At 37.2% G+C, this 25,454-nt stretch overlaps 1 protein-coding gene across 1 annotated transcript in view; it reads right to left on the reverse strand.

Annotated features, from left to right (window-relative positions):
* Window positions 1-224: 224 nt before the first annotated feature.
* The window catches only part of KCTD8 (potassium channel tetramerization domain containing 8), a 92,409-nt gene continuing 67,179 nt past the window's right edge, over window positions 225-25,454 (reverse strand). The window contains exon 2 of the mRNA XM_038134895.1: window positions 225-1,547. Coding sequence (XP_037990823.1) covers window positions 1,087-1,547 — 461 coding nt within the window. The 3' untranslated portion in view covers window positions 225-1,086. The remainder of the gene's footprint in view (window positions 1,548-25,454) is intronic.

Here is a 25,454-nt window from a genome sequence, read left to right on the forward strand (position 1 = left end):
TCATCCTCTTCTGCTTCTTAGCATAACTCTCTTTCTCTTAGGGTCTCTATGGTAGTTCCAATTAAACTGCACTACCCTAAATATTTTTTTCCCACTCTTGAAATAAGTTTTTGTTTTGTTTTTTTTTTTATTTCTAGCAAAGTGGTTATGAAAATACTGAACAAAAAGTAAAAATTTGCTTGATTCTATTTAAAAAGGAGAGGCAATAACAACAGCCAAGAAAATCTACTAGATGTTTCTTTTAATAAATACATTAAAGTCTCTTTTATTTTTCTCCGTTTTTAGCGACTAACATAACAAAAACTTTCAGACCATCAAACCAGTTTTCACAATCTGCCATAAGTTTGCATTTCACAGAAATAATCCTGACAAGCACTAATAGATGAACATTGTTGGTGCAATAATAAAACAATATAAGGCATATTTACACCATCCTTACATACAGAAAGAACACTGTACACACAAAAAAATCACAGATCCAGAACAAAATAAATTCAATCCCTTAGACATTTTACGTTTATAGGCTTGGTATCAAACAAGTAATTCTCCAAGCAACAGACAACCTCTTGCTCTTGTGTGATTTATTTGTAATATTGTGCTCATGCAAAATAGGTATTTGATTTATTGCATTAACATTTAGAGAATGTTGGGAATTAGTTCCAAAACCAGTTCAATTGAATTTTAAACCCTGTTTGTCTTCATCCTTAGCAAGTCTGAGTCATTTTTAATGGTGACATAAAATGAGGTGTTATCTGATGATTGAGATTTTTATTTGTTATGTTCCAAAATAATAATGAAGCTCAACAGACTGTGGTTTGAAAACCATCTTCCTTGACCATGCAACTTTTTTCTTTGCTATTATGAAGTGGTTTAGATGAGACACCTTTTGCATTTTTTAAGTTTCTACCTTTTTATATATATATATATTTAAAGAAAAACATGTACTATCCAACATCCACTGTTCACAAAAAGAAATAAGCAGCAGGAATAGCTCTGGTGGCAGAGTTGACCAGGAGGAGGACATCAGTAAGAGGCAATGTAACAAACATCAAAAGCCTCAGAGATATGTCAGGAAACAGTTGATTACTATAACCCATATTTCTGTAAGAGTTCAGACTGCCAGGGACGTTTGCGCTCTGGAAAGTAATCTGGAATGTGGATTTTTTTAAAATCTTGAATACATTTTCTCATTTCTTCCTCAACACTCAGCTTCTCACACACCTTCTTTTTGGAAAGGTTTGTTTCTCTGGACTTGCTAATGAGAGTTTGAAAGAGTTCACTGTTCCTGCGTTTGTCTGGCGCTGGCATCCACTGCACTGGGGCCTTCTTAGATGGACGATCCAGCGTCAGAGTATTTGGCTGGTGGGCTGTGGATGGCTGAGTGCTGGTGGCATTTTCTTGAGGGGTGCTCGCTTCCGAGTGGCTGTCACAGCTTGAGGTGGACAACTCGTTACAGGAAGTCCCACTTTCACTGCCCTTGTCCAAAACTTTGTCATGCTTCCTTTCTTCATGGTCTTGTTTGGGGGAAACAGTTCGCTGGGGAGGCCCTAATAAAAAGCAGGAGAAAAAAAGTATTAAGCAAGCACTGCTTTACACATAAAACTGATCAGATACCATTTAGAAAAACACGATTGAGAGTCACAGCTGGCAAAAGTTGGTCTCATTTCCTTGTAGGCAACAAAAACTATACCCAACTGGTAAACAAATTGAAAGTCTGGTCCTCAAAATTCTCACTCCTAAAAATGTTTACAGCAAGAAAAACTTCACTGCCTGCCTCAGAATCCAGGTAACGAAGCATGCACAATGCTTACAAATTAGCTGAGCTGGAAATCCTTGCATGCAAGTTTAAACGAACTACTTTGCTATTAAACTGCAAGAAGTTTATTGTGATAAATTAGATTTGGTTGTATAAGAGAAATACTACTGTACAATTTGCAAGCTCTTCACTTGAATAAAAATATTCCAAGGACTTAGATTTTAATTTTTTTTGGAAGCGCTTAACTCACTTTCCCTGAACAGTCTACTGATACTGTGCCCTGCAGATGTCAAGTCTGCAGAAGCCCTAGACAGAAAAAGGAGTATTAAACCTAGGATAACAGAGAGATCCCTCACTGCTGACAGAGTCTTTAGGGTTTTGGTTTTTTTTATCCTATAATGATCTCACTGCACTTCTTACTGTCAGTTGTTGCCCAGACTTGGTGCAAGCTCAGAATTCAGCTGTACATCTCCTACTGCACAGGTTGGCAGGGAAAAGGCGGTTATGAAGTTTTGGGTAAAGAGGCACTCTGCCATGGCAGGGGGAGCAGCCCACCAGCCTCTTGGCAGGCACTGCTCAGCAATTCACATGCATGAAAATCAGATCTAGGCTCTTATTCCCTCCATATATAATTCTTGATTTGAAGTCTTATGCAGAATATGAATGTGAAAAATAAGTGGTAGCCACTAAATCTGTACAAGCATTTTCAGTTTTGAAGACTTATTTGAAAACTCCAGCTGTGAAGTGAAATGATGCTATGCTGACATCATATAAATGTCACAATCTTAATTTAGGACACTATCTAAAGATGACAGAAATATCTATGGAGTTTAAGAAGTGTTGAACTGGACTAAAGGGAAAAATTTCAAAGATGTTTAAGGACCTAAATGAAAATGGAGTGGGGATTTAGTGGCAGTTGTGTGTTTGCTACAAATCCCAAAAGCATCCAAACAGGTTGGGTATCTAAACATCTTACGAAAACTAGATTATCTCTACAGTTTATCCAGGCACCACCAGCATCAGTTCACTGCCATTGACAGTACGAAAACTCAGAGTATGACAGTTCTACCTTGGGTCACTGGGAATGAGTTGCAAGATTTTTGATTCACTTAGCATTTTGTTGCTCAGAATTAGAAATAAGAAATGCAATCACAATTACAAAAAAATGCAGAAGCAATATGAACACCCCAGTGGTCTTTTTGACAGTGCAGTTTTGTGACTCAAAGGAACCTAAGAAGATTGCAGTATTTTATATGAGATGGGGAGAAACAAAACAAAGCAACACACAAAGGAAAAGAAGGATTTGTCTAACAATAACAGCATTCAACAACCTGCTTTTCTTTTGTTTTAGCCAGCATCCCAGGATGCTACATCCCATTTCTGTAGTCCATCTAGACAAACCCATGAATAATCAAGAGCCAAAGAGAGACAACAATCCTACAGGGCTTGTACTTAACATTATGCAGAGTGAAAAGCACAAGCAATTTTCTACTTCATTATATTCAACCCAAATATTTAACACATGGCTGCAGCGATTTCCTTCCTCCTTCTCTTTCAGGAGTTTGATCACCTTCTTAAATAGATTTACATGCCTTCCTTCTATTGTTGTATCTAGCATTTCATTTCATACCTCAAACAATTATATGAATATGCTAAATTGAGAGTCAGCTGGCATTATGGAGCTACTCTGGCTTTGCAGCATGCAATTATCAAACTGAGTTGTTAATCAGACAGTGATTTCAGTATTGTTACTCTGATTTTCAGTAACATGATTAACATCAATATCTAATCTAGTTTACAATCTTGGCTTCTTCAAATATAAAACACACTTTATGACTAAGAAACTAAAGCTTTCTGTTTGCAGTACTCAATAGTCTTCCAATCTCTTTCCTGACCATGTCTTTTGCTGCAACTTCATTTATCAAGATGTTATTTCTTGTTGGTTGCTTTGTACTTAGTTCTTTGTTGGTATTCCTTGCTTCTCATGGGCTCAAACCTGCAATGTACTAAGGATCTATTTCAGAAAAGCACATTGAAATACACCTTGGAGAATATAAAAAGATCCATTTCCTGCTATAAGATTATTTAGGAGCATGACAATAGGCAGGTATTTAAATGCTTTTTTGGATCACAGCCCTGAGGTTCAGTATCTTACAGCACTGACCTCCATAGGCTCCAGAATCGCCCAAATTCACAATGACTTGAATCAAAACACAAGTTTCTCCCACATCTCTCCTTTTAAAAATTAACAAATACTCCCTCACAAAGAATTCTTTATATACCTATGCACTGCTCTCTCAGTAGTGTGTTATTAACAGAAGCAACAGTTCTGCTAGAGGGGAAGTTTTCCTCACAGTGTTTTCTGCCTGCTGAAACCCAATAGAACTTTAAGATATATACAGAAGGATCTACAAAAGATTTGTTAAATTTCAACACCAGGGATTATTGGATGAATTTAGCTACATTTCTAATTCAAAAACCATCTAGTTATTGCCCTTTCTGCTGCCACACTTTTCACTGTACCTCCTCAGCCATTCCAGGATAACACCAAAGACATTCAAGTAGTTCAGTCTACCTGAAACTACTTATTTTCCAAGTGTGAAGAATAGTTCTTAAAACTAAGAGAAGGTATATTTGCTCCACTGTGCACACAGAATCATAGGATCATTTAGGTTGGAAAAAACCTTTAAGATCGTCAAGTCTAACTCCTAACTGACACTGCCAAGTCCACATGTAACACTAAAAAAAATCTGTGACTTGCAACCTTTCTCTCCTGCTTCTGTCTGTTCCAGAACCTCCACCAGCTGCTGGTTCCCCAGCTTGGAGAGGCTGAAGTGAGTCACTGCATCTCGGTCCTCTCCAACTCATTCTCCTCTGCAAAGATAAGTCCTGTTGCCCTCTCCACTGCCCAGCTCTCCAAATGTCTCCCAGGTAGCTCTTATTCTGCAGGCAGTTCCAGTAGACACTTTTTCCTTTAATGCTCTTATCTGGCTGAATCTCTCATAGAAAGTTAGAAAGTGAGCTAGCCCTTTATCTGGGCTTACTCATCACCTCTACTGAGGCGGTATCATGGTTTAATCCCAGCCAGCAACCAAGTATCACGCAGCCATTTGCTCACTACCCCACGAGCAGGATCTGGAGAGAACCAGAAAGGTAAAAGCCAGAGAACTCATGGGTTGAGATACAGACAGCTCAACAGGCAGATGTTTAGCCACCTCCAGGAAAGCAGGGCTCCATCACATGTAACGGTGACTTGGGAAGACAAATGCCATCGTCTCCAATGCCCACCTGCTTCCTCTTTCTTCCCACCATTTTATGTACTGAGCATGATGTCACATGGTCTGGAATATCCCTTTGGTCAGCTTTAGTCACTTGTCCTGGCTGTGTCCCTTCCCAGGCTCCCCCACACCCCCAGTCCCCTCACCAGTATGGCAGTATGAAAAACAGAAAACCCTTGGCTTTGTGTAAACCCTGCTCAGCAATAACAAAAACATCTCTCTGTTATTAACCCTGTGTTCATCCCAAATCCAAAACACGGTCCAAGCCACTGAGAGGAAAATTAGCTCTACCCCAGCCAAAACCAGCACAGGTGGCTACTAGACTCCAAAGTCTAAAAAACTTGAAAAAATATCTCAAAGACATTTCAATGATCAGGAAGACATATTACATTTACTTTGACTGTATTTACTCCTCATCTGTTTTGTTCTCTGTGCAGATTTTAGCCAACATTTCCTGAGAACCAACTAATAGAAGAATCACCCTCAATCTCTAGAAAATATGCATGGAAAGTTATCTAGAAACTTATAAGCTTAATTCTCTGAAGTGAAAACCTGCTTCTATCAGTAAAGACAACCAAAACAGAAACCAGAAGAAATTCTCTCAGACTTCCTGGTCAAACAGTAACTGAGCAAAAGAGCTCCAGTCAGAGGAAGAACAGGCCAAAAACCACAGCAGATCATCCAGTGGCCAAAAACTATTGGATGAAAATTGTAACCATGTATTTACTTAAATTGCTGGAGATATTCATAAAGTCTGAATAACTATTCAGAGATTTTTTTAGCTCTATCTCCTGCATAGAGAAAAATACCAAACTGGAAGCATTAAAAGCATAAAAAAATTATATTCCGCTTATATTTCAGTTTCTGTATACACTTATTTTCTTACATATTTGTACAACAGTCTTAAAACAAAATAAATCATATTCAAGCACTGTTACTATAGAAGGACTTTGCCAAGAGATAAGCACAGGATGGAGTGACAGGATGGCGCTGACTCCAGGCCTGGTGGAGGAAGATCTGGTTAGCACATCCTGGGTAATGCATCCAGGCAAGAATTCCCACTGGGGCAAACTGCGTAAAGAAGCAACTTCTCATGTGCATATCACATATGGGTATCAAAGATCACCCCAAGTTATGGGACAGATGGTATCTCTGACCACCAACAACCAATGAACCTCCCTGTCAAATACACCTCCGTGGATGCCTGGAGCTTGGACACTAAGATAAGCCACCATGGTGGAAACTTGAGATAAAGTAAAGGTGGCACTCCTGTCCAGGTGCTACCTCAGACTGAGGGGCAGGCTAACAAGGCTTAGGGAGAGGGATGTATCACTAACATTGGGCAAAGAGAATGCAGAATTTGGAGGCCACAGGGCAAGCCAACTCAGCAATTATGTTGAAGTCAGCTCCAACAGGGTAAAAGTTCTGGCAGAGGGAGGATGTAACTGCCAACTCATGTCCCACCAACCCAACAGAAGAGAAAGACTGACCATGAGACTAATTAGGAATAGAAGCAAAGAAATAATTTAACCAATAGAATAAGAGAACTGTGTAGACAGTACAAAGTTTTTAACCACCTCGGGACCCTCACCACCTAGAAGTCCAGGGTGAAGAATGGCCAACAGGATGATGCTGGATTTATGGGTGGTGGCTGTCTTCTGCTTGATCTCTCTCTCTCTCTCCCCCACCACCACCCTCCAGCCCCCTTTTCTATTTATTTCTATCTCTCTACCTCTCATTTACTGTTAAATAAAATCTGTATTATTGACTTTGCCACATGGACTCATGTGCATCTTAATTTGGGCAGAGGCATCTCTCATTGGATCTTAACATGCTTGTAGCTCTGAAAGCCAACTACTTCCTGGGCTGCATCCAGAGCAGCATGGGCAGCAGGCCACGGAGGGAACTGTGCCCCTCTGCTCTGCTGAGACCCCATGCTATGTCCAGCTCTGGGGCCCCAGCACAGGAAGAACATGGACCTACTGGAGCAAGTCCAGAGGAGGCCTCAAGGATGATCAGAGGGATAAAGCACCTCCCCTAGGAAATCAGACTGAGAGAGTTAGGGTTGTTCAGCCTAGAGAACTGAAGGGTCTGGGGAGACCTTTTGCAGCCTTCCAGTTCTAAAGGGACTACAAGATAGATGAGGAGAGGCTTTTTAGCAGGGCCTGTTGCAATTTGACTAGGAATAATGATTCTAAACTAAAGAGGGTAAATTTAGACTAGATATAACAAAGGAAATTTTTGCAGTGAGGACGATGAGGGACTGGAACAGAGAGATGGTGGATGCCCCATCCCTGGAAACATTTAAGGTCAGGCTGGATGGGGCTCTGAGCAATTCAATAAAGTTGAAGATGTCCAACCTTCATTGCAGGGTGGGGTTGGATTAGATGGCCTTTAAAGGTCCCTTTCAACCCAAATAATTCTTTAGGATTCTCCTTTCTTAGGTCAAATACCTGATTTCCTGTATGCACAGTGTCAGATGCATGAATTAATTTCCTCACTCAGCTACTTTATTCCTACAGTGTCTCAAAGATTTTTTTTAGTTTATAATTCAGTTTATTTTTACTGAAAAATGTAAAAAAGTTGTGAACATATGCATAGACTGCTGCAGTTAGCTATTTTAGTAACTACTGTGTTGAAATGAATAATGGAAAATCTTAGCTCTGGAGTACAATAGTTATAGCTGGATGCAAAATATGTAGATGAGTTGAAGCTGATATAAAAATGGTCATTTGGGAAAAAAACATAACCAACACTTTATATGTGTTCAATATGCACCACCTCAATCAAGGATGAAATCTGCTGAAAACATGCTATCTTCTACTGTTTCAGAAAATATGCACAAAAGAAGTGAACTGATTTGAGTTTTATGAATTCCCTTGCCAGGACTATAAAATAAAGCCTGTTTGTTGATTTAAGTAAAAACTTAAACCAATTTAAAAAATCAAACCAACAATCCCAAAATCTTAAGTCTTTCTGTAATTTCAGTAAAAAAAAAGTTATTGAGGGTATTTTATATTCATATTTTCCTGTTTCTTCAAATGTACTTAAAAACCCAAACTCAGCTCTACTTGATACAGTCTATTGAATTAATTAAATAATTCAATTATTTAAATCAGTTCATTTGAAATGATATAGCCATAAACAAAACTAACTCCTGCATAAGCAAGAAATGTTTTGTAAATATGTTATATTTATTGAGAATTTCAACAGGCATATTTAAGAATATTTTTTATTTCAAAAACATCTTCAAAAAATTGCAGCAAAATTATTATCAAAATTATGATGCAAAATACTGAAACAGTAAATAAATTTCATGTTTCTAGTAGATTTAATAAAAAAATGAAAATAGGAGGGCAACAGGGTTTTAGACTGACATCATATTGGATGGTTCAGAAACATAATAGCAATGAGAACAAAGGGTTTTTAAAATTTATATCTAGAAGAAATTATATCTTATTCAACAATATTATTTGCAGTTTGATTCATAATTTTTGCAGCATGTGAATTCTACATGACTTTGCTTAAAATGCAGTTTTTTCCACATTGTTTCACATAGTGAAAAGTACTTATTTTTAGAGGCTACACAGGACCTTTAGTCTGGAACACAGATATGTTAAACTCCTGAATGAATTTCTCCTCCACCTCTTCTCTCAAAATTACCTTATAGACAGAGTGAAGGTAAGATGAAACCTATTGTGTTTTATGATTTAATCTTTGGAATCTATGGAAAATTAACTATAAATAATATACAATTACAGAAAAAAATACTCATCTAATCTCACATTGATGATTTACTCATAATAATAATATATCTATATTACTAATATACCTAGGTTTTTATTACCTTTCACCAAGACTGGAAGTCTTACACTAAACTGAAAGCTTAGAGAGAAGTCACCTGTGAAATCTGATGACAGATTATGGCTACTGTGGGAACACTTTCATTACCATAAGTTTGAGTACTTAATATCACACTTCAATGGTAAATGATTACCTTTTATGTCTAATTTCACTTTATTTATAAAAAAGATTACTTTTAAGAGCTATGAAAGAATAGCTCTAAACCCCTGACATTTTCAGTGGCATATTAATGGTATTTCCACTTTTAGAAGAAAATCCTGTTTCTGAGAGCTCAGCTCAACACATGAATTCACTTCAAGACCTGCACAGAACTCTGCTGGACTCTTACCAACAGATCTGTAGGTTAAAACTGTACCTTTATGGCTGGCAAATTTGCAAGGTGTTTCCTGACTACTGTGCTTTGTCCTATTTATCAAAAATCAAAGCTAAATCCACTCCTTGGACCCTAGCAGTAAAAGTTTACGTGGGTTTAACTTCATTCAGTTTGTCAAGAAAACTTAGTTCTGGCGGACAAAGGGACGAGGGGAGAAGGAAGGCCATGTCCCATTGAATGTCTATTTTAAGGCTAATATGCAGGCCTACACATGAATTAAGTGGTGTGCAGTCCCAGCTGTCCCTCTGGCCATGGATGAACTTCATCCATTATGAACATACAAAACAAACAATACTAATGACTGAATATATAGTGTGAGAAATATCTAAGTGCTCTTGACAAGCTCTGCTCTAGACAGCTTGCACTTAGGAAAAAATTGAAGAGCTCAGCATAGAAATTTCCATGGAATAAAATTCTGTGTAGGAGTCCTTATGCTGTGTGGCATCAAATTGCTTCAAGTAAAAAAGCATTCGCTTTCCAAATTGGGTTTCATCTGGTACAAAATTCCAAACCACTTCTTGAATTAAAGGCTTGATCCAAAGAATGCTTAGTATACAATAGCTAAGTATTTTTGAGAAAGGAGGATTGAAATTTAGCCTTTCCTATTTTCTTCCTCCTTTGAGATGAGTGACGCATTGCTATGGATAGCCAAATGCTCACCCTTTCCTGTTTTTTGACCCAACTGGGTCTTGGCAATAGTCAGTGCAAAGTAGAATAGCTTCAAAAAACCTGAAAATAATGTCCCTTTCACTTTCAATTAGTTCAGGGTAAAATACTAATTTTGAAGAAGTAAGTTAACTTCCCTCAGGCATAAGGGAGAATTAGTATCTGTGAGGCTCTGACTTATTACTGTGCTAAGTTCTGAACTCTTGGGTAAAAGGCCAGTGCTGTTGACACACCAACTTCAGTACTTTGAGCAGAACCTGAATTTTATGTGATTTAAGAAAGCCAAGCATGTTGGCCTGCAAATGAGACTGCCACAGAGAGGCTTGTGAATCTCAGCAGGACTTCTCTGACATGAAGAATAGCACTGAGGTTACTCATACTTAATCAAAACAGTTTTCTAAACATGCCCTATGTTCTGGCAAAACTTCAAATTCATATCTACAGGGCATGTAAATTGGTTTGGCTTCACTAATAAGATGATTCTGAGCTGTGAGTCCAGAACTGCAAAAATTTTAAAGAAAGTTTTAGGCATAACTGTTGATCCCATTTAAATCAAAGACAACATACTCTGTGACCTTAAGTTAAACAAAATTTATTTAAAAAAAGGTTGTTCATTCTAGTGTGAATAGAAAAAAGACCTTATCAGAAAAACAATTAAATGGAGAAAATAAGGTGAAAAAATACAGTCTCTTCTTGAAGAAAAAAAAAAAAAAGAATGATTTGTCTAACTTTTCTGTACTTTGCTCAGAAAGCATATTTTCATTGGCCTCCCTTGACAATTCATCTTTAGATGAAATGATGCAAAATTACTGCAGTCCAAATAACTTTAGTCCAAATATTTGAGCAAAAACATATGAATATTATGTTCTAAAGAAAACTTCATCACAGACTTAATTATCAATTTTGATAGAATATAAAACCCATAATAAACTAAAGAAATTATGAGAAAATTATGAAGAAATCATGATGGTTATAAGAGATGAAGGTAAAATATACTCCTTGATTACTTGGAACTGCTTTACTACATTCAGAATTTAATAGGACATGCAAATTATCCCACAATATTTTCTGTCCTTTACAAGCCCATGATGCATCTCACATGCTTTGATTCCAACACAGAGTTTCAAAGTGTGAACTGTACACCGAAGACTTCTTGGTAATGTTTTAGAGTACTAAGAATTTTAGGAGTGTTTATTTTCTATTTCATGGATATTTCAATAGGAAGAATATGTCTGTGATTGCACTCTTGATGAAGCCTCTTATTTAAATCTCCTTACCTGCCATGGAAAGATAAAAAGACACTGTGTAGTGACAGCATCTGTACTGGGCATAGCTCCCACAGGGGAAATTACCCTTTAATAGTGTTAAGCTTGATGGTGTGTGAATGGTTATGTGGTACTTGAAGTGAATGAACCAATTCATCTTTCAGATTAGGGCCACATGCCTGTAAGTGATAAGTGCTTTGTCTCAAAAGAAAGAAAAAAAGAACACAACAACATAAAAATATTTTACTGTCGCATTTACTACCACCTGATGTTAAACTAACTTTTAGAAACAGTGCAGTAGAATGAGTGAAATAAATCAATCAGGAAAATTTCTTTGCTTCTTTCCAGTCAAGCTGTATTTTAAATATTATCATTATTCATGACATAGAAAGACTAATTAATATATAGAGGGAACTATTTTTGTTATATGGAATGACAGAATAATAAATAATAAATAATAAATCCTCTGTGCCCAGCTTGAATTCATGAGATATTTCACCTGAATCTCGTTTTGAACAAATAACCAACCCACATTCTTCCATTTGTTACTTTTCCAGCTCGGTTTTGTGCTAGCCCAAACAGTACTTCATAAGAGATAGACAGGGAAATTCTGACATAGGCAATTTGTTGCATTCCAGTAAAACCAATGAAGATACCACAGTTTTTTATTAAATACATTAATCTGAAAATTCTGAAGTCATTCTTTTCTAGGCAGATAAGCTAAAGATGACAGGAAAGACCACTGGTTTTCATATCCAACTGCAAATAGGGTCCATACTGTAGATGGTATTTTTATTTGTGAAGTTAGAGATGGCTATGAAATTAATGCACTGCTGGACATACAAGAAGCAAATGAAAAGTTTGGAATAGGAAAGTTTGGAATAGATAAGACAAGCTGAATCTGTAGCCAAAGATTCAAAGTCAGGAAATCACCAATACTGCCAATATCCACCCTCCAAGTATTATGCATGACAGATTTAGACATTTCTGGATTATATCACTAGGTCAATATTTTGCAGTCAAAGATGTCAAACCTCCTGTTTACCCTTGAAAAAAGCACTGTTTAGCAAACAGATTGCACAATCTTCTGCAAAATCCTAGAAGCAAAATTAAAAAGACTGTCCCAGCTAAAAGGAATATTGTAAAGTCACCTGCCAATTTCCTAGCAGGCAGCACAAACTTCCAGAGTCAACCAGATGGTTCACATTTTCCATGTTACGTTCTGGGTAAATCATCACATTCTTCAGTGGTGGTCATGTGCTGTATCACCTCCATGAACAGAAGTGCAACAGCAATAAAATGTAAATATTATATTAGCAGCAGTATGGCTGAGTGATTTGGCTATTTTAGAATGAAAGTAATCTGATATAAAAGTATTTGACATGTAGAATGATTGACTTTTTTTCTCTCTCCACCTATAAAAATATTTTTCCCTTGCCCAAAATCTGAAAATGTAGGTACTTAAAATAATTTTGATGCTTGAAGGAGAATCTCAGAAATGAATGCATTGGTATACATGACAAATGAATACAGCTCTTATAAAAAGCTTGCTTCTTTCATAACTTTGCTTGTTGCAGTGAATAGGCCCAATTGCTTTATTTCAGTAACATCTTGACAACATCTGGCAGATGTGCTTGTCATTCATTTACAAACTGTAGTTGGTTAATGTTCAGCTCTGATCTTGTATTTTTTTGACTCATTAGTTTTGCTGGTTTTCAGTTAAGAACTAAAATATTTTGTTCTGACCATAAGCCATGCTTTTTAGTTACCTTTTAGATGCAGTATTTCCCCTAAAAGAAATAGCTAATTGATATTAAATGCCATCAAGTTATAAATATGGCTTTGAAAGTCAGTAACACTTATCTAGTGATACTCTCAATACACCACAAAAAGGAGTTAGGGGAATGATCAAAGGCAGGATATTTGATCATGTTGCTCTTGCAAATTCCCTTAAGACTTTGGTGCTTCTTTCCTTAACTAGTGCTGGGAGTAAGTTTACTTTGTTAATGCTGATCACTGGAACAGTTCCATGACACAGACCTGTCTTCCACCTTCTACTTTAGCCCTTGTAGCTAAAAGCAGAGGTACCTTCTTTTTCTTTCAACACCTAGGATACTGGACAGTACCACAGAATCCCAGTGGCAAGAATGCTCAGTGAAAGCTGCTCTTTCTTAACCACTTTCTTCATCTCAGATGCAGGCTTGAGTTACAAAAAGGAAAAAAAATTGATTAAAAGCTGACAGCATACTTGCAAAAGCTCTAAAAGGGCAGAAGTGACAAAAAAAAAAAAAAAAAAGACAATCACTCCACATTACAGAAACATGTCCCAAATGCATCTCCCTCCTATGACTCACAGGACAAACTATAACCTGTGGGTTTAGATTCTCAGTTCTATTTCCTATTCTATTTGGTATCCTCAGATAACATTCAGAGAAAGTAGCTGTTGAGCTGGGGAGGGATACTGACTTCTATATCCCTGTTTATCCCTGATACAGTCCCCCATTCCCTAGGGGCCCCTCTGAGGTTGCCCACTATTATCATTCCCCTTTCTCACCTTCCCCTTTCTTCTAAGAACATATTTATCTGCTGGTCAATCAGGCATTTCAGTCTGTAGTCAACCACCTTACTGGCTGCTGCATTCTGCTTTGTAAATATTAATATTGGTTGGGCATCTGCTCAAGTGTGAAATAGTCTTTTAGTCACCAGGTCTGTGTTTGGCAAAGCCCTTATCAGACTTCTAAGCAATGTGAAGCTGAATCTCTTTCCACTCAGATAAGCAACACTCTTCTTTGAGCCACTCACATTTCTTTTTTCCTAAATTCATTTTAAATTCTCAGCTGTCAGATGTGGCTCCCTATGTGGCCATATAAATGTTTGTGCCAGAACAACAGGCACTGGAGGGAAGATGGGAAAGGACTGTACCTCTCAGTGATGGCTTACAGCAACTTGGAACATGCATGAAGCAATTACCTGCCTTCTTCTGACACATTAAATATGTTGACTTTATAATACCCCAAACAAATACAGTTACTTTCAATAAAAATACACATGGAATGTAAAAAATGCCATCTCAAATAAGGTCTACCAGTCAGAAACATATTTCAGTGCAACTTCAGGGATTCAGTCACGTCCAAAATCACTGCTTCTCTTAGAAGCTACAGCATGAGTTAAAGCAGAGGGAGAGTGACCAACACAAAGTTTCAGGAATATTTGCTTTGACAGTTTCTTTGTAGGATTGATTTATGACTTATTGGCACAAACTCTCCTTTGGGGATGGTCAGTGGCCTCAGATACTTTGTTCTAATAGGATGAGCAAGAGGAAAAAAACAATAAAAAAGACAGGATCAACCATCATATTTGTGGCTTGTTTCCCCATTCAATTTCAGATACTACACTAGCAGTTTCCCTTGATAATTTTTATTTCTATTTTTGTGAGTATCATCTCACAAAAGTTTTCTGTGTCAATTACACTGTCAGTTGCTTTAAAAAAATAGGAAATCTTCATTTCTTCCTTCCAGCTTTTTCAATTGTCTTTCCTTCTGGCATGCAAAAATAAATTATTGCAACTTCAGATAATGTGTATAAGACATGACAGTAGGAAGTTGTCAAAACACCATCCACTGGCTTTGGCCTTAGAAAAAGTTGTATGTTAAAGAAATATTTCAGACATCAGCCACCTTGGTGACTGATACAGAATGATAACGGGCAGTAAACAGGTGCAAAACAATGGGAAATGCACACTCTGTAAAGTTTGGTTACCAAGATCTAGCAGTGTATATATGAACTTGGCAAGAGTCCACAGTGAATTACCCTAAGGGTTTAAGCATTAACACCAAACAATTCAGAATATACTCAAGATTGTATTTGTACATGATATTCCTTGCTGGTCCCTGTGATAACAGAAAGTTCTCAACCTGCAAGAATTCTGTGAAAACACCAGAAATGTTTGCTGAAAGCTTTTCTTAAGTAACAGTGCTGGTCATCAGTGAGGTCCTTCTCACTTCAGTACATGCAGCATGAAGCATATTTGAGACTCACATTTCAACTATAATAGTGCCATTCACCTATTTTATCATTCAGGTCCAGTACATGAAAAATAAAGTAACACAAAATTATAGAAAAGGGGCATTCCATCCTAAACCATGTAAAAACATGCCAATAATAACAACTCGCTATTTTAGATCCAAATTCCTAGGTCACCCTAATAGAATAATTCAAAGCATTTGTTCAAAGCTACAGAAAACATGAATATACATGCAGAAAACAAAAATTATTTATATGGTATATATTTAAGTAAAAAACCATTAATATGTAAGGAATAATGAATTCACTTTGCACAGAACACCTCATTTTTCCTCTGCAAAAAGTAAAATAGTTTGTAAATCAGTTGTATGTTAAAGTATTATATATGCATATGAACAAAGTATTATGACTACATAAGCCCACAAACATAAAAAACCCTAGAGGCTGAATTCATTAAATGAATTCTTCTTGGGAAGCAGTGGAACAACACAGCCAAGCAAACTGAAATCTGTTTGTGATGACAGCTGAGGTGGTGCTTCTTTCCTGTCATCATCCAGACGTGCCAAAAAAGACCAGTGTGTGTGCCTTAGGACTGGGAGGGGAGAACAATGTAACTTCGGTGACTCAGATTTCCAACTGCAGTCTGTACAGTGATATATCAGGGAAAGGGATATCTGTGCCCTGCTCATTTTTAGTATTCCCCAGAAAGGAACCCAAGATAAAAATACTAGTCTCTTGCTATATTCACTGGGCTCAGTCTTACTGTAGTGTAATATTTTGCTTCCTACATAGTTTTTTTCATCTATTTTGATTCCCTTATAAACTGAAACAATTTAGCCGAGCTTTACCAATGGTAGTCTATCTTTCCTATTCAGCTGTACATTGAGCTTTCAAATTCAAGGCAGTTATCCTGAACAAATTGGTTTTCTTGCCTGAAAATGTAATTTTCTTTTGCTTTTCAATGTCAATATTAAAGTCAGGGTTCTTCTGTCTCACTTCCCAAGTTCCTCCACCTGTAAAATGTAAGTCATCCCTTCTGTAAAAAGCTTCAAGACCTGCTGCTGAAAATATTAAATGACAACTGGATACTAATAATTTATTAGATTAAATTTTGCTGGTTTCTTACAAAATAAATTCCAAATTTATTTTGGGGTTATAGATTAAAGTATAACTGGATCAAGAGATATTAAAACCCAAACCATAAATTAGGTAACAGTTTTATCTCACGTGACTGTAGATGTTCCCCTTTTATATTCTTACTACTATTTCTGGTCTGCTAATGTGTGTGGTACATCACAGAAGTACTGTGTATTGACAAATTTAGGAGAGCAAAGGAAGTCAAAATCTTTAGTAGAAAAGATTAATGAAAGCCCAGGGATTACAAGTTTGGTTCTTTAGGATGCTTCTGATTGACTTTGTCTGAATTTCACTCTACAGTCAAAAGTTTATTAAATTCTCCCTTCCATTTTTTTTAATTAAACTTAAAAAGTGTAAAAAATGTTCATAAAAGGAAGAAAAATATGCAGATATAGAAGTCCTACATTCTTCTCACACGATAATGTAATGTGCACATTTCAGATCTAGCTTTTGTGTCATGCATAGGGCGCACAAAGGGCAGAGCTTTAGAGCTGCCAGCATTCCAGGCAAGGTCACAGACGGGAGATTCGCACTGGCAGGGACTTTTAGTGACAGAAGAAAAACTTTGAGATATCCTTTTATTTCCCCACAACCAAGCTTCAGGGATCCACAAGTGGGAATGATGCCTGCACTATGGTGGTAATCCATTGCTCTAGCTGGGTGTGGCTGTGCTAATTATAAAAACATGAAGTAAGACACCCAGTCTAGGCTATAAATTCTATTTCTTAAGTGAAATACTTTAAACTGGATTTTATGAACCAGATATGAAGTCCTTTCTGACACGAATACCACCAACTGTTCCTTGCATTAGAACAAAGGCCATTCTTCACAGAAAACTGAATACCTTTTTGACTGTACTTTTCAACCTACTGTCAATGATATCGTTTATATTTTACACTCCTCGGTAGAAGTTCATAATAAGAAAAACAGAAAACACAGGGGCTTTTTTATTATCAAATCATAGTTGAGATACTGCATTTTTTAAAATATATCTCTAGGGTCTAGAGAGCAACTGTTTCTTCTCTTGCTCAGGGTGGCTTTTGACTTCAGTCTTTTGTTTTAAGATATGTTTTTTTCTTTCCAGCAAGTGAAATGCTTGTATTTTTTAAAAAGAATGTAAAATAAATGGAGAAATCAATGTAAGTTAAAAAAAATTGAAGTTTTTAATAACTTTTAACACTTTTGGAAATCACCTGTTTTTCTTCTTAAAACTACCTTTCTTTTTCTAGGAAAAAAAAGAATTTAAATCTACGTACTTAAAATACTTTGACTTTTAATGAAACATTTTTCACTGAAAAAATATTACAGTGTTTTTTGGTGAATAGAACTAGTGCTTTAAATATATTTTCCACATCTTACATCATTCACAGTAGTATGTGACACAACTGAAACTATATGTCCACAGATCCCTTTCATGATATTTGTCTGAAGCTATTTTAATGTCTTCATATGAAAGAATAGAAGGCAGAAAGGGGAAAAAAAATTGGAGTAATTTTAATGTGTATGATAAGGTAGTTAGGTATCTCTCGATTATGCAGCATCTATGGTTAATACAGATGCAGTACTAGAAGTATAGATACAGAAATACATTTCTACTAATGGCAAAATATTATATAATATATCCATATAACAAAAAAATGACACTTATTTCCTCAGCAGGTAGAGGCAGCCAATATTTCACAATCCTCACCTCCTTTGCTTCCTACTGCTATTGTTGCACTCAGTAATGAGATTTTCAGTTCTGCTATTCATATGGGTACCTTTCTTATAGCACAGCTCAGATTCTGAACACAGTTACACTGCTGTGAATCCAGCTTCACACCAGCAGTGTTGATGGAGGTGCTCTGGCCTTCATCATGCTCACACCTAAGAAGACAAGTCAGGTTCTGTTGTCTCTTTTAGTCCTCTACATTAACCCGAATATGTGCAAGACAGACACACTCCTACATTCAGCAATGCTGCAGCTGGACCTGGAGATTCTCAGCTCCCTTTCAGCATCTGCTAGAAACTTGGAAATGTTTTCATGGTAATCATCAGAAAACTCTGTTAGGATTATATTCTGCACTGCAACTATTGTGTTGCCCTTGCAGTTCATTTTCTATAGTTTCTTTATTTAGATATGTTCTTTAAAACATAGCTGTTAGAAAAGGATTCGTCATTTTTAGATGATGAATTATTTTCTGCTTTGTGGAACAATCTCAGTAGGCAGTCCAGGCACAGACATACGGACAGCTAAAAGCCATGAACCAGGGAAACTCTGCTAGGGATTGCAAGTGATTCCAGAATGAAGTGATAGCTGAGTGGAGTTTCTTAGGATGACATGCTGCACTTAGCTATCTAAGTTCAACCACATATGCCTAAATCTTCTCTTTTTGATGTGGATTTCAGTTTTACCTTAGCTGGAATACAGCTTAGAGATATTTGCCACTCTCCTGTCATGTAAGCAATGAAAAATTTCAAGTTTTATCCTCCTCATGTTTCTTTGATAAAGACTTTACTAAGCACATCAAGCATTTCAGTTTGATGATAAAGTACCAGCAAAAGCTTATGGCTGGGAAGTGAATGGGTGAAAGAGGTTTGCAGTACCTGATCAGAGACAAAGCTAACAAAAATCGCACTGGATGAAAGCCACACAAAAATCCTTCTTTAACCAGTACATAAGAGTCCACAAGAGTGTGCCATGCTCCTTTTCTGCCCTGCCTGCCACTGCAGGTTCCTCATGTCACTGGGGGTGCCTGTCCAACCCTGCTTTGATGAACATCCATGTAGGAGAATGGGCATCTGCTTCCTGCAAAGAGGGCCACCACAGTGCTGACCACAAGGGTGGTGGGGCCAGACATCCTGCTCATGTTTGACACAGGGCTCAATGTGTCAGGACAGCGTCACCCAAGGCAAGAGCCCTCAGAGAAGGTAACACTCTCTAGGGAGAAGCATCCATGCTGACCTTCAAGACATGCTGCAAACCTGCTTCCCACTCCCTTTACTCAGGGACACAAGCTGGACAACCATGTCAGTTATACTTATTGTTTTTACTTGAGTGTTTTTTCAGAAATAAATGAAACTCTTGCTTGTATCAAGGGACACCCTGAGAATGGGCTCAATTTATAGAGAAGCAGGTATTGTCTGATGTGCATGACTTCAAATGAAAGAAACAGTGATAGTCACTGAATGGCAGTCTGCAGCATTAAACTTACCCCCTCTGTGAGCAGCCTGTCTTTTCAGGATTAACAATTTATGAAGTTAATGCACATGTAAGTATGCAGCTGTCCTTTTCTATTTTTAATAACCAAAAAGAAAATGTCACCAAGTAAAGAAGAAAAAAGCTGTTTCTCAGCTGGGGCTGTACAGAAAACGGTGGCAGAGTTATTCTCTGTGCTGTAAAATGGTACTAACCAATTTTGTCATGGACCTTAAAAATACCAGATAGACCAAAAAATTTAAACTCTCTTCATTTTGCTTTTATGTTATTATTGAAATGTTTTTTGAAAGAACTCATTTTAACTTGGATTGTAAAGTGATTCCCACTCTATGTGTAGCTTTGTATAAACAAGCATTAAACAAAACTACTTGAGATATTTCATTATTTAATTGCATTTTCTTTCTGTTTTACACAAGACTTAATACAAATAATCCCTTACTTTTCTGGGCATTTATGTATGAAGAATCCCTAAGTGCTTTGCAAAACTACATACATGAAGGAAAGACTTTCAGTGTTTAAATGCAGCAGTCCTCTGAGGAGGTTTATATGTAAATGTGTGTTTTTCTGCTTGCCACCAGATTCTTGGACTTTGGTAATGGATGTGCTATAAATACTTTGATAGGAATAGAATCTGCAGCTGCATGAAAAGATGAATTTTGAGCAATAAATATTTTGCTAGGGTATCAGTACAATTTCTCACTCATTTGAAAAGTATTGTGAAACTTGCACAGTAATGATCTGCAAAAAGCCAGACAAGAAGAGGACTTATACAGGAATACAAATGTGGCCACAGACTGGACTACATGGGAGGTGAAGATGAAAATTGAATTGTTGAACTAGAGAGAAATGGGTTCTTTTTTTCAGAATCATACTTGAGATGAGTCTTATTTAATATCTGTAGTAATGACCTTCAGAAAGAAGCATGCTGCAGAAATGCGGTGACACAAAATTGTAAAATACGACAGAGGAAAAATCATACTGAAAATTAGGTGATGCTGAAGGCCTAAATAATAGAAACAGGATGAAAGGTAATGGTACAAAAATGCATCTTGGAAATTATCAACAAGAATTTCTTCTTTAAGCATCTGAGTGGAAAGAAAAGGAGAGCAAAGAATTGATTGTGCTAATTGATCATAGTTCCCCTGAACAAAGTAATACAGTCATTTAAGAAGAAGTTGTATGCAATTCCAGAACATAACAAGTAAGGAATACCCAGAAGGAAAAACTGTGCTGCTCTGCAAGGTACAGGTAAGACCTGACCCAGAATACTGTGTTTAATTATGGCTTCTCACACTTATGAAAGACAATTCAATTTAAAGAAAGTGCTTCTAGCTTTTTCCCTCTTTTGTTTTTTTAATACATTTTTTTATTTGAAAGCCCAAAAGAAGATAAAGCAATGCAAACAGAAATGACAGTGTTGGTACAAAAATAGGTTGATTTTTACCAATTATGAGTTCAGAAGCTTTCTAACAAGCCAGAACAACAAGGTTTTGTAGTTTGATAAGTTTATACACATGTGGTTGCTTGAGATAGTACAAATTCAGTAAATTGGGAATTGCCTTCCAGCCACATCTATGATGAGACCCTCACATTAGCTACAGCTTTGGGTTGGATCTATATAGATAATTTTCTTATAGGTACTTCTCAAAATCTTTTGATAAATTAAGGCGAACAAGAAGAACAAAATCAAAACCAGGTTTTCCTTAAATTGTTTATGCTGTGGGCTGACAGATTTTCTTTCTGGGAGTTGCATACTTAGAGCTTTGCAGCTCACATCCACTCAGTACACCAGCGAGGGCACCAGGCAGAAGCAATCTTTCCTCCCTTTGCCCAGCCTACATTGCCTACAGTGCAATGCACCAGCTTACAGAAAAATGAATGCAACCTGCTTTCTGTCATGACTCACAATGAACTCAGTCAGTTACACAAAACACAAAATTTTATAAATCCTGCATTCTGCAGAGAAAAACAAACAAAAAACCCTACCTAGCTACCTAGCAGGCCTTGCCAGGAATGTCCTCTACAGCTGGAAGTAGCACATGCATTGTATACATGGTGCTACAAAAATGGTGATTAACAGCCAAGATCTCAGCAGAGCACGTGGAATCAAGACAGTGTGCCATTCTGACAAGACAGGGCTGCAAAATATTTTGGATGCAGATGAGAATAATAATCCAAACCAAAAAAATATTGCACAGACTTTATACTGGTAGGAGACAGGATGAGACAGTGCTAGAAGATCTGCTAGATTCAAACAACTTTTATCATCTATTTAAAACTATATATGCTGCTCTTGATCTTTTGGAAACTGTCTTAACAACTCTGTTTATGTGTAATGATAGCAGGTCCACCTTTTAGTGAAACCCTGTCATCATATTTAGAGAGTACGTACCCAACATGCTGTTGATTTCATAAGACTTCATCACTTCCTTGGCTGTCAGTCTCAGCAATTGCAATGTTATGTTCCTTCCTCCCACACTGTAATTTCTTTAGCACAGGGCAGGCAGTGGAGCATGATGTTTATGCTGCTATCTCCACTGCTGTTGCTACTTCATTGAATGCATCTGTGATACAAGTTGCTCAACCATTATGAGAATAATAATGTATTATGAAGCAGGCTACTTATTATGCTAGAATTATTCAGTAACGGTATTTTTAATGAATATTTAATTTCCATCATCACTACAATTTGCATAGAGCTGCCTATAAGTCTCAAACAAAAACAAATAATTGTAATCCAGAGTCATTAGTGCTACAGTTATGAAGTCAATTCATACACATATAAAAACATTTATTGTTTCAGAAAGGTAAGTCTTTTGGGGTTATGTTAATAACCTGCTTCCTGAGCTTATCTGCATTAAGGATCAATTACTGTGTTTAGAAAAAATAGTATACTGTGTTTATTTTTGGGACAACATGTAACATACTTTTCTCCTTTGAAGGTCGCAGCAGCAACTGAATAGAATATTCACTGCCACCAGACCCTAAGTATCTGTCCATTGAAGAACCTTTAAGGTTTCTTCCATGTTCCTCTTGAAAAACATACATTTATACTTATACACGTGTGCTATGGTTCCAGGAAGGAAACTTAAGACTTAAAATCCCTCTGGAAGCCAAAGCAATATATCTTTTTTGTAATATATTTATAAGGCAGGTACCTGTATTGGCATACACCAACACAAGTGGTTGTTAAGAGGAGCAGAATTCAAGGGACATATATAAGCAGCAAGGGCAGACACTGTCTGATAGATTTTGCTGAAGGGGGACAAACAATCTAAAGTTTAAACTCTCTGCTGTTCTCTTTGCACCTCTGGAAGAGGTTATTGCTCCCTGAAACAGTAAAGAAAATAATGTGCTGGCACCTCTAGTGCCTCCATTCACAGCCCGATAACCAAATCTATTAATAAAACAACATTTCAGTGTTTCATTAATAGGTATCACTTTTGTTTGGGTCTGACATTGCAGATCAGAGACATTCCTTTTATCACTGAGATACCATGTATTTCTAATGTGAACAACAGTGCAGCCTTTTAATTTATATTTTAGAAGTTGTTTTGCTCAATAATCCTGTAGTTCATAGATAATATTCTTGGTGAGCAGGTTTCCTGATATGTAGCAAATACTCTACCCATAACAGAATATATTTAATACGATGACTTTATATTCTCTACAATTTCATCATTAAGACTTACTGAAAATTAAGAGAAAATGTAGATAGGTATGGCACCTAATTAATTAGCATCACAGTGTGTGCAGAAAACATGACATAAATGCAACCTATCATGTACTATGGAAAGCTATTGTGCAGATTATCTATTATGACTTCTCTTGGAACACTAGATATAGTATACAAGATGGTGCCCATGTAAAGTAGTTTTCATTGATTTCACTGATATCAGTGCTGTTATAACTGTTGAAAATATCCATTTGGACTTATTTTTCTTTTTCAAAATTTTATGTAGCCCAGTCCCACATTCACTACTCTGCAAAGAGTCGATTTTCTTCAGCCTACAACCTAAATTAATGGAATACAGTGAAATCTTGGAACTGTGGCATAAGACTGAACTGTGCAAAGAAAATTCTACAGAAAAATACATATTAATAAATACAAGAAAACTCATGGAAAACTCTACTGGTCAAGGATCAGCTAGACACTGTATCTTTTGCAAGTGTTCCCTGAACAATGATATGCACTGCCAACAAGCTTTTTTTCAGACAGTGTTTGGGCACAGCTTTAAAGAGAGTGTGGGTCAGGGTCTATTCTCACGAGGTCAGTTGTACATGGCCAAAGTGGTTTTGGGTGAAGAGACGTTTAGTGTATAAATGGGGACCTCCTGTCTCAGAAACAGCTGAGTTTTAAGTTGGTGCAAAGAACACAGTAGAGATGGCCAAAATTGACTAAGCACTCACTTCTGCTTAGCTTTCTTCTCTTTCTTTGCTGAGAGGCATGGGAAATAGTTCATGAGGGATCAAAAACATACAACCTAACTGGCGTTGGGCAAGCCCTTCTGCCTGTATCTGCTTTGCTGCTGTTCTTCACTGGTGACCAGCTGCAGAGACAGAGAGCTAACAGGCATTACCTAACCCTACAGTAGCTCTGACACTGAATCAAGCTTTCCACAACAGCCCCCCATGCCTTCAGTGCGGCTGTGTGCTGCAGAGTCACTCTTCTGAAGTCTGAAGATACCTACTGGTGCAAGACACTCAGAACAAGAAGTGAGGGAACAGTCATTTCTCCAGCGGTATCTCCAAATGCAACACGTGCATTGCAGTTTAGCAAGACATTACAGTCAAAATCATTAGGAGTTGCTTGTAGCAAAATGGTTTGGACCAAAGAAAGCAATTCTAGCTTGAAAGTAGATTTGCATACAGGAACCTAATTTATCAAACTGTGGGATGTATTTTTGGAAAAAGAGAGAATACAAACAAAGAAAAGGAGAAGAAAATTTAAGATGATTATGCCTTGCAATTACATACATCTTTACGCCCTGTACTTACCTTCTGACATGTAGATCTTCTATTTTCCAAATAAGGTACCTCAATGCCTTAATTGAAAACAAGTATGTTGAAAAACAGAGGAAGAAGCATTTCCTAATGCTGTAAAGTAAAGTGATATAAAGCCAGCCAAGAGCACAATAAGATAAGGAATATGGACTAATTGGTGATAAAATGTCAATATTCCAATAGATGTATGCCCGCAGTTCATTAGATTTAATTAGGCTCTCTCAGCAAGCAATAAATCATGTAAAAGATGAATTGAGAAAGTAGTCAACTGACTGCTGGGAAGCACTCATAGGTCGGTGTACCCAGGCTAATCTTTAGAGTAAATTAAGAACTAGCCCAGACACATTGAACAGAGAATTTGAAAAAAAGAGCAGTGTCTAATATTAGTACAGGATTAAGAGATTACACAAAGGCACTGTTGATCTACTCAGGTTTTAATTATGGTATCACTTATTGATATAATTAAAAAGTATTAAGAAAGACTCAAATGAAAAGAGGCACTAGACTGGAAAACCGGGCGGGTTACGCACAGCCCCATTCTGAAAACTGGTAACAAATATTGTGCAGCACTCGGACACTGCAGCTTCACCCTGTGTTCAGCAGGGCTCCATGGAGCTGCCCCTCTGCACTCCATCAACTGGATGAAAACCTGCAGTTTACAGGGTGTGCATGGAAAATGAAACACAAATTAACTGGCGGTCCCATCTGCAGGATCAGGGCAGAAGAGCAGCAAGTGCAACACACGCTGGCTGAGCACACAAAACCAAACAGAAAAAGGGAAGATGACAATGAGAATATAAAAGCACTAGTTCTTCCAGCAGAAGAGAGAAAATGCAACATAATTTATTGCAACTGTAGGAATAAAAACTATGCTTTTTTGCTGACATCA

This window comes from Motacilla alba, chromosome 4 (assembly GCF_015832195.1).
Source record: "Motacilla alba alba isolate MOTALB_02 chromosome 4, Motacilla_alba_V1.0_pri, whole genome shotgun sequence".
Taxonomy (NCBI): domain Eukaryota; kingdom Metazoa; phylum Chordata; class Aves; order Passeriformes; family Motacillidae; genus Motacilla; species Motacilla alba.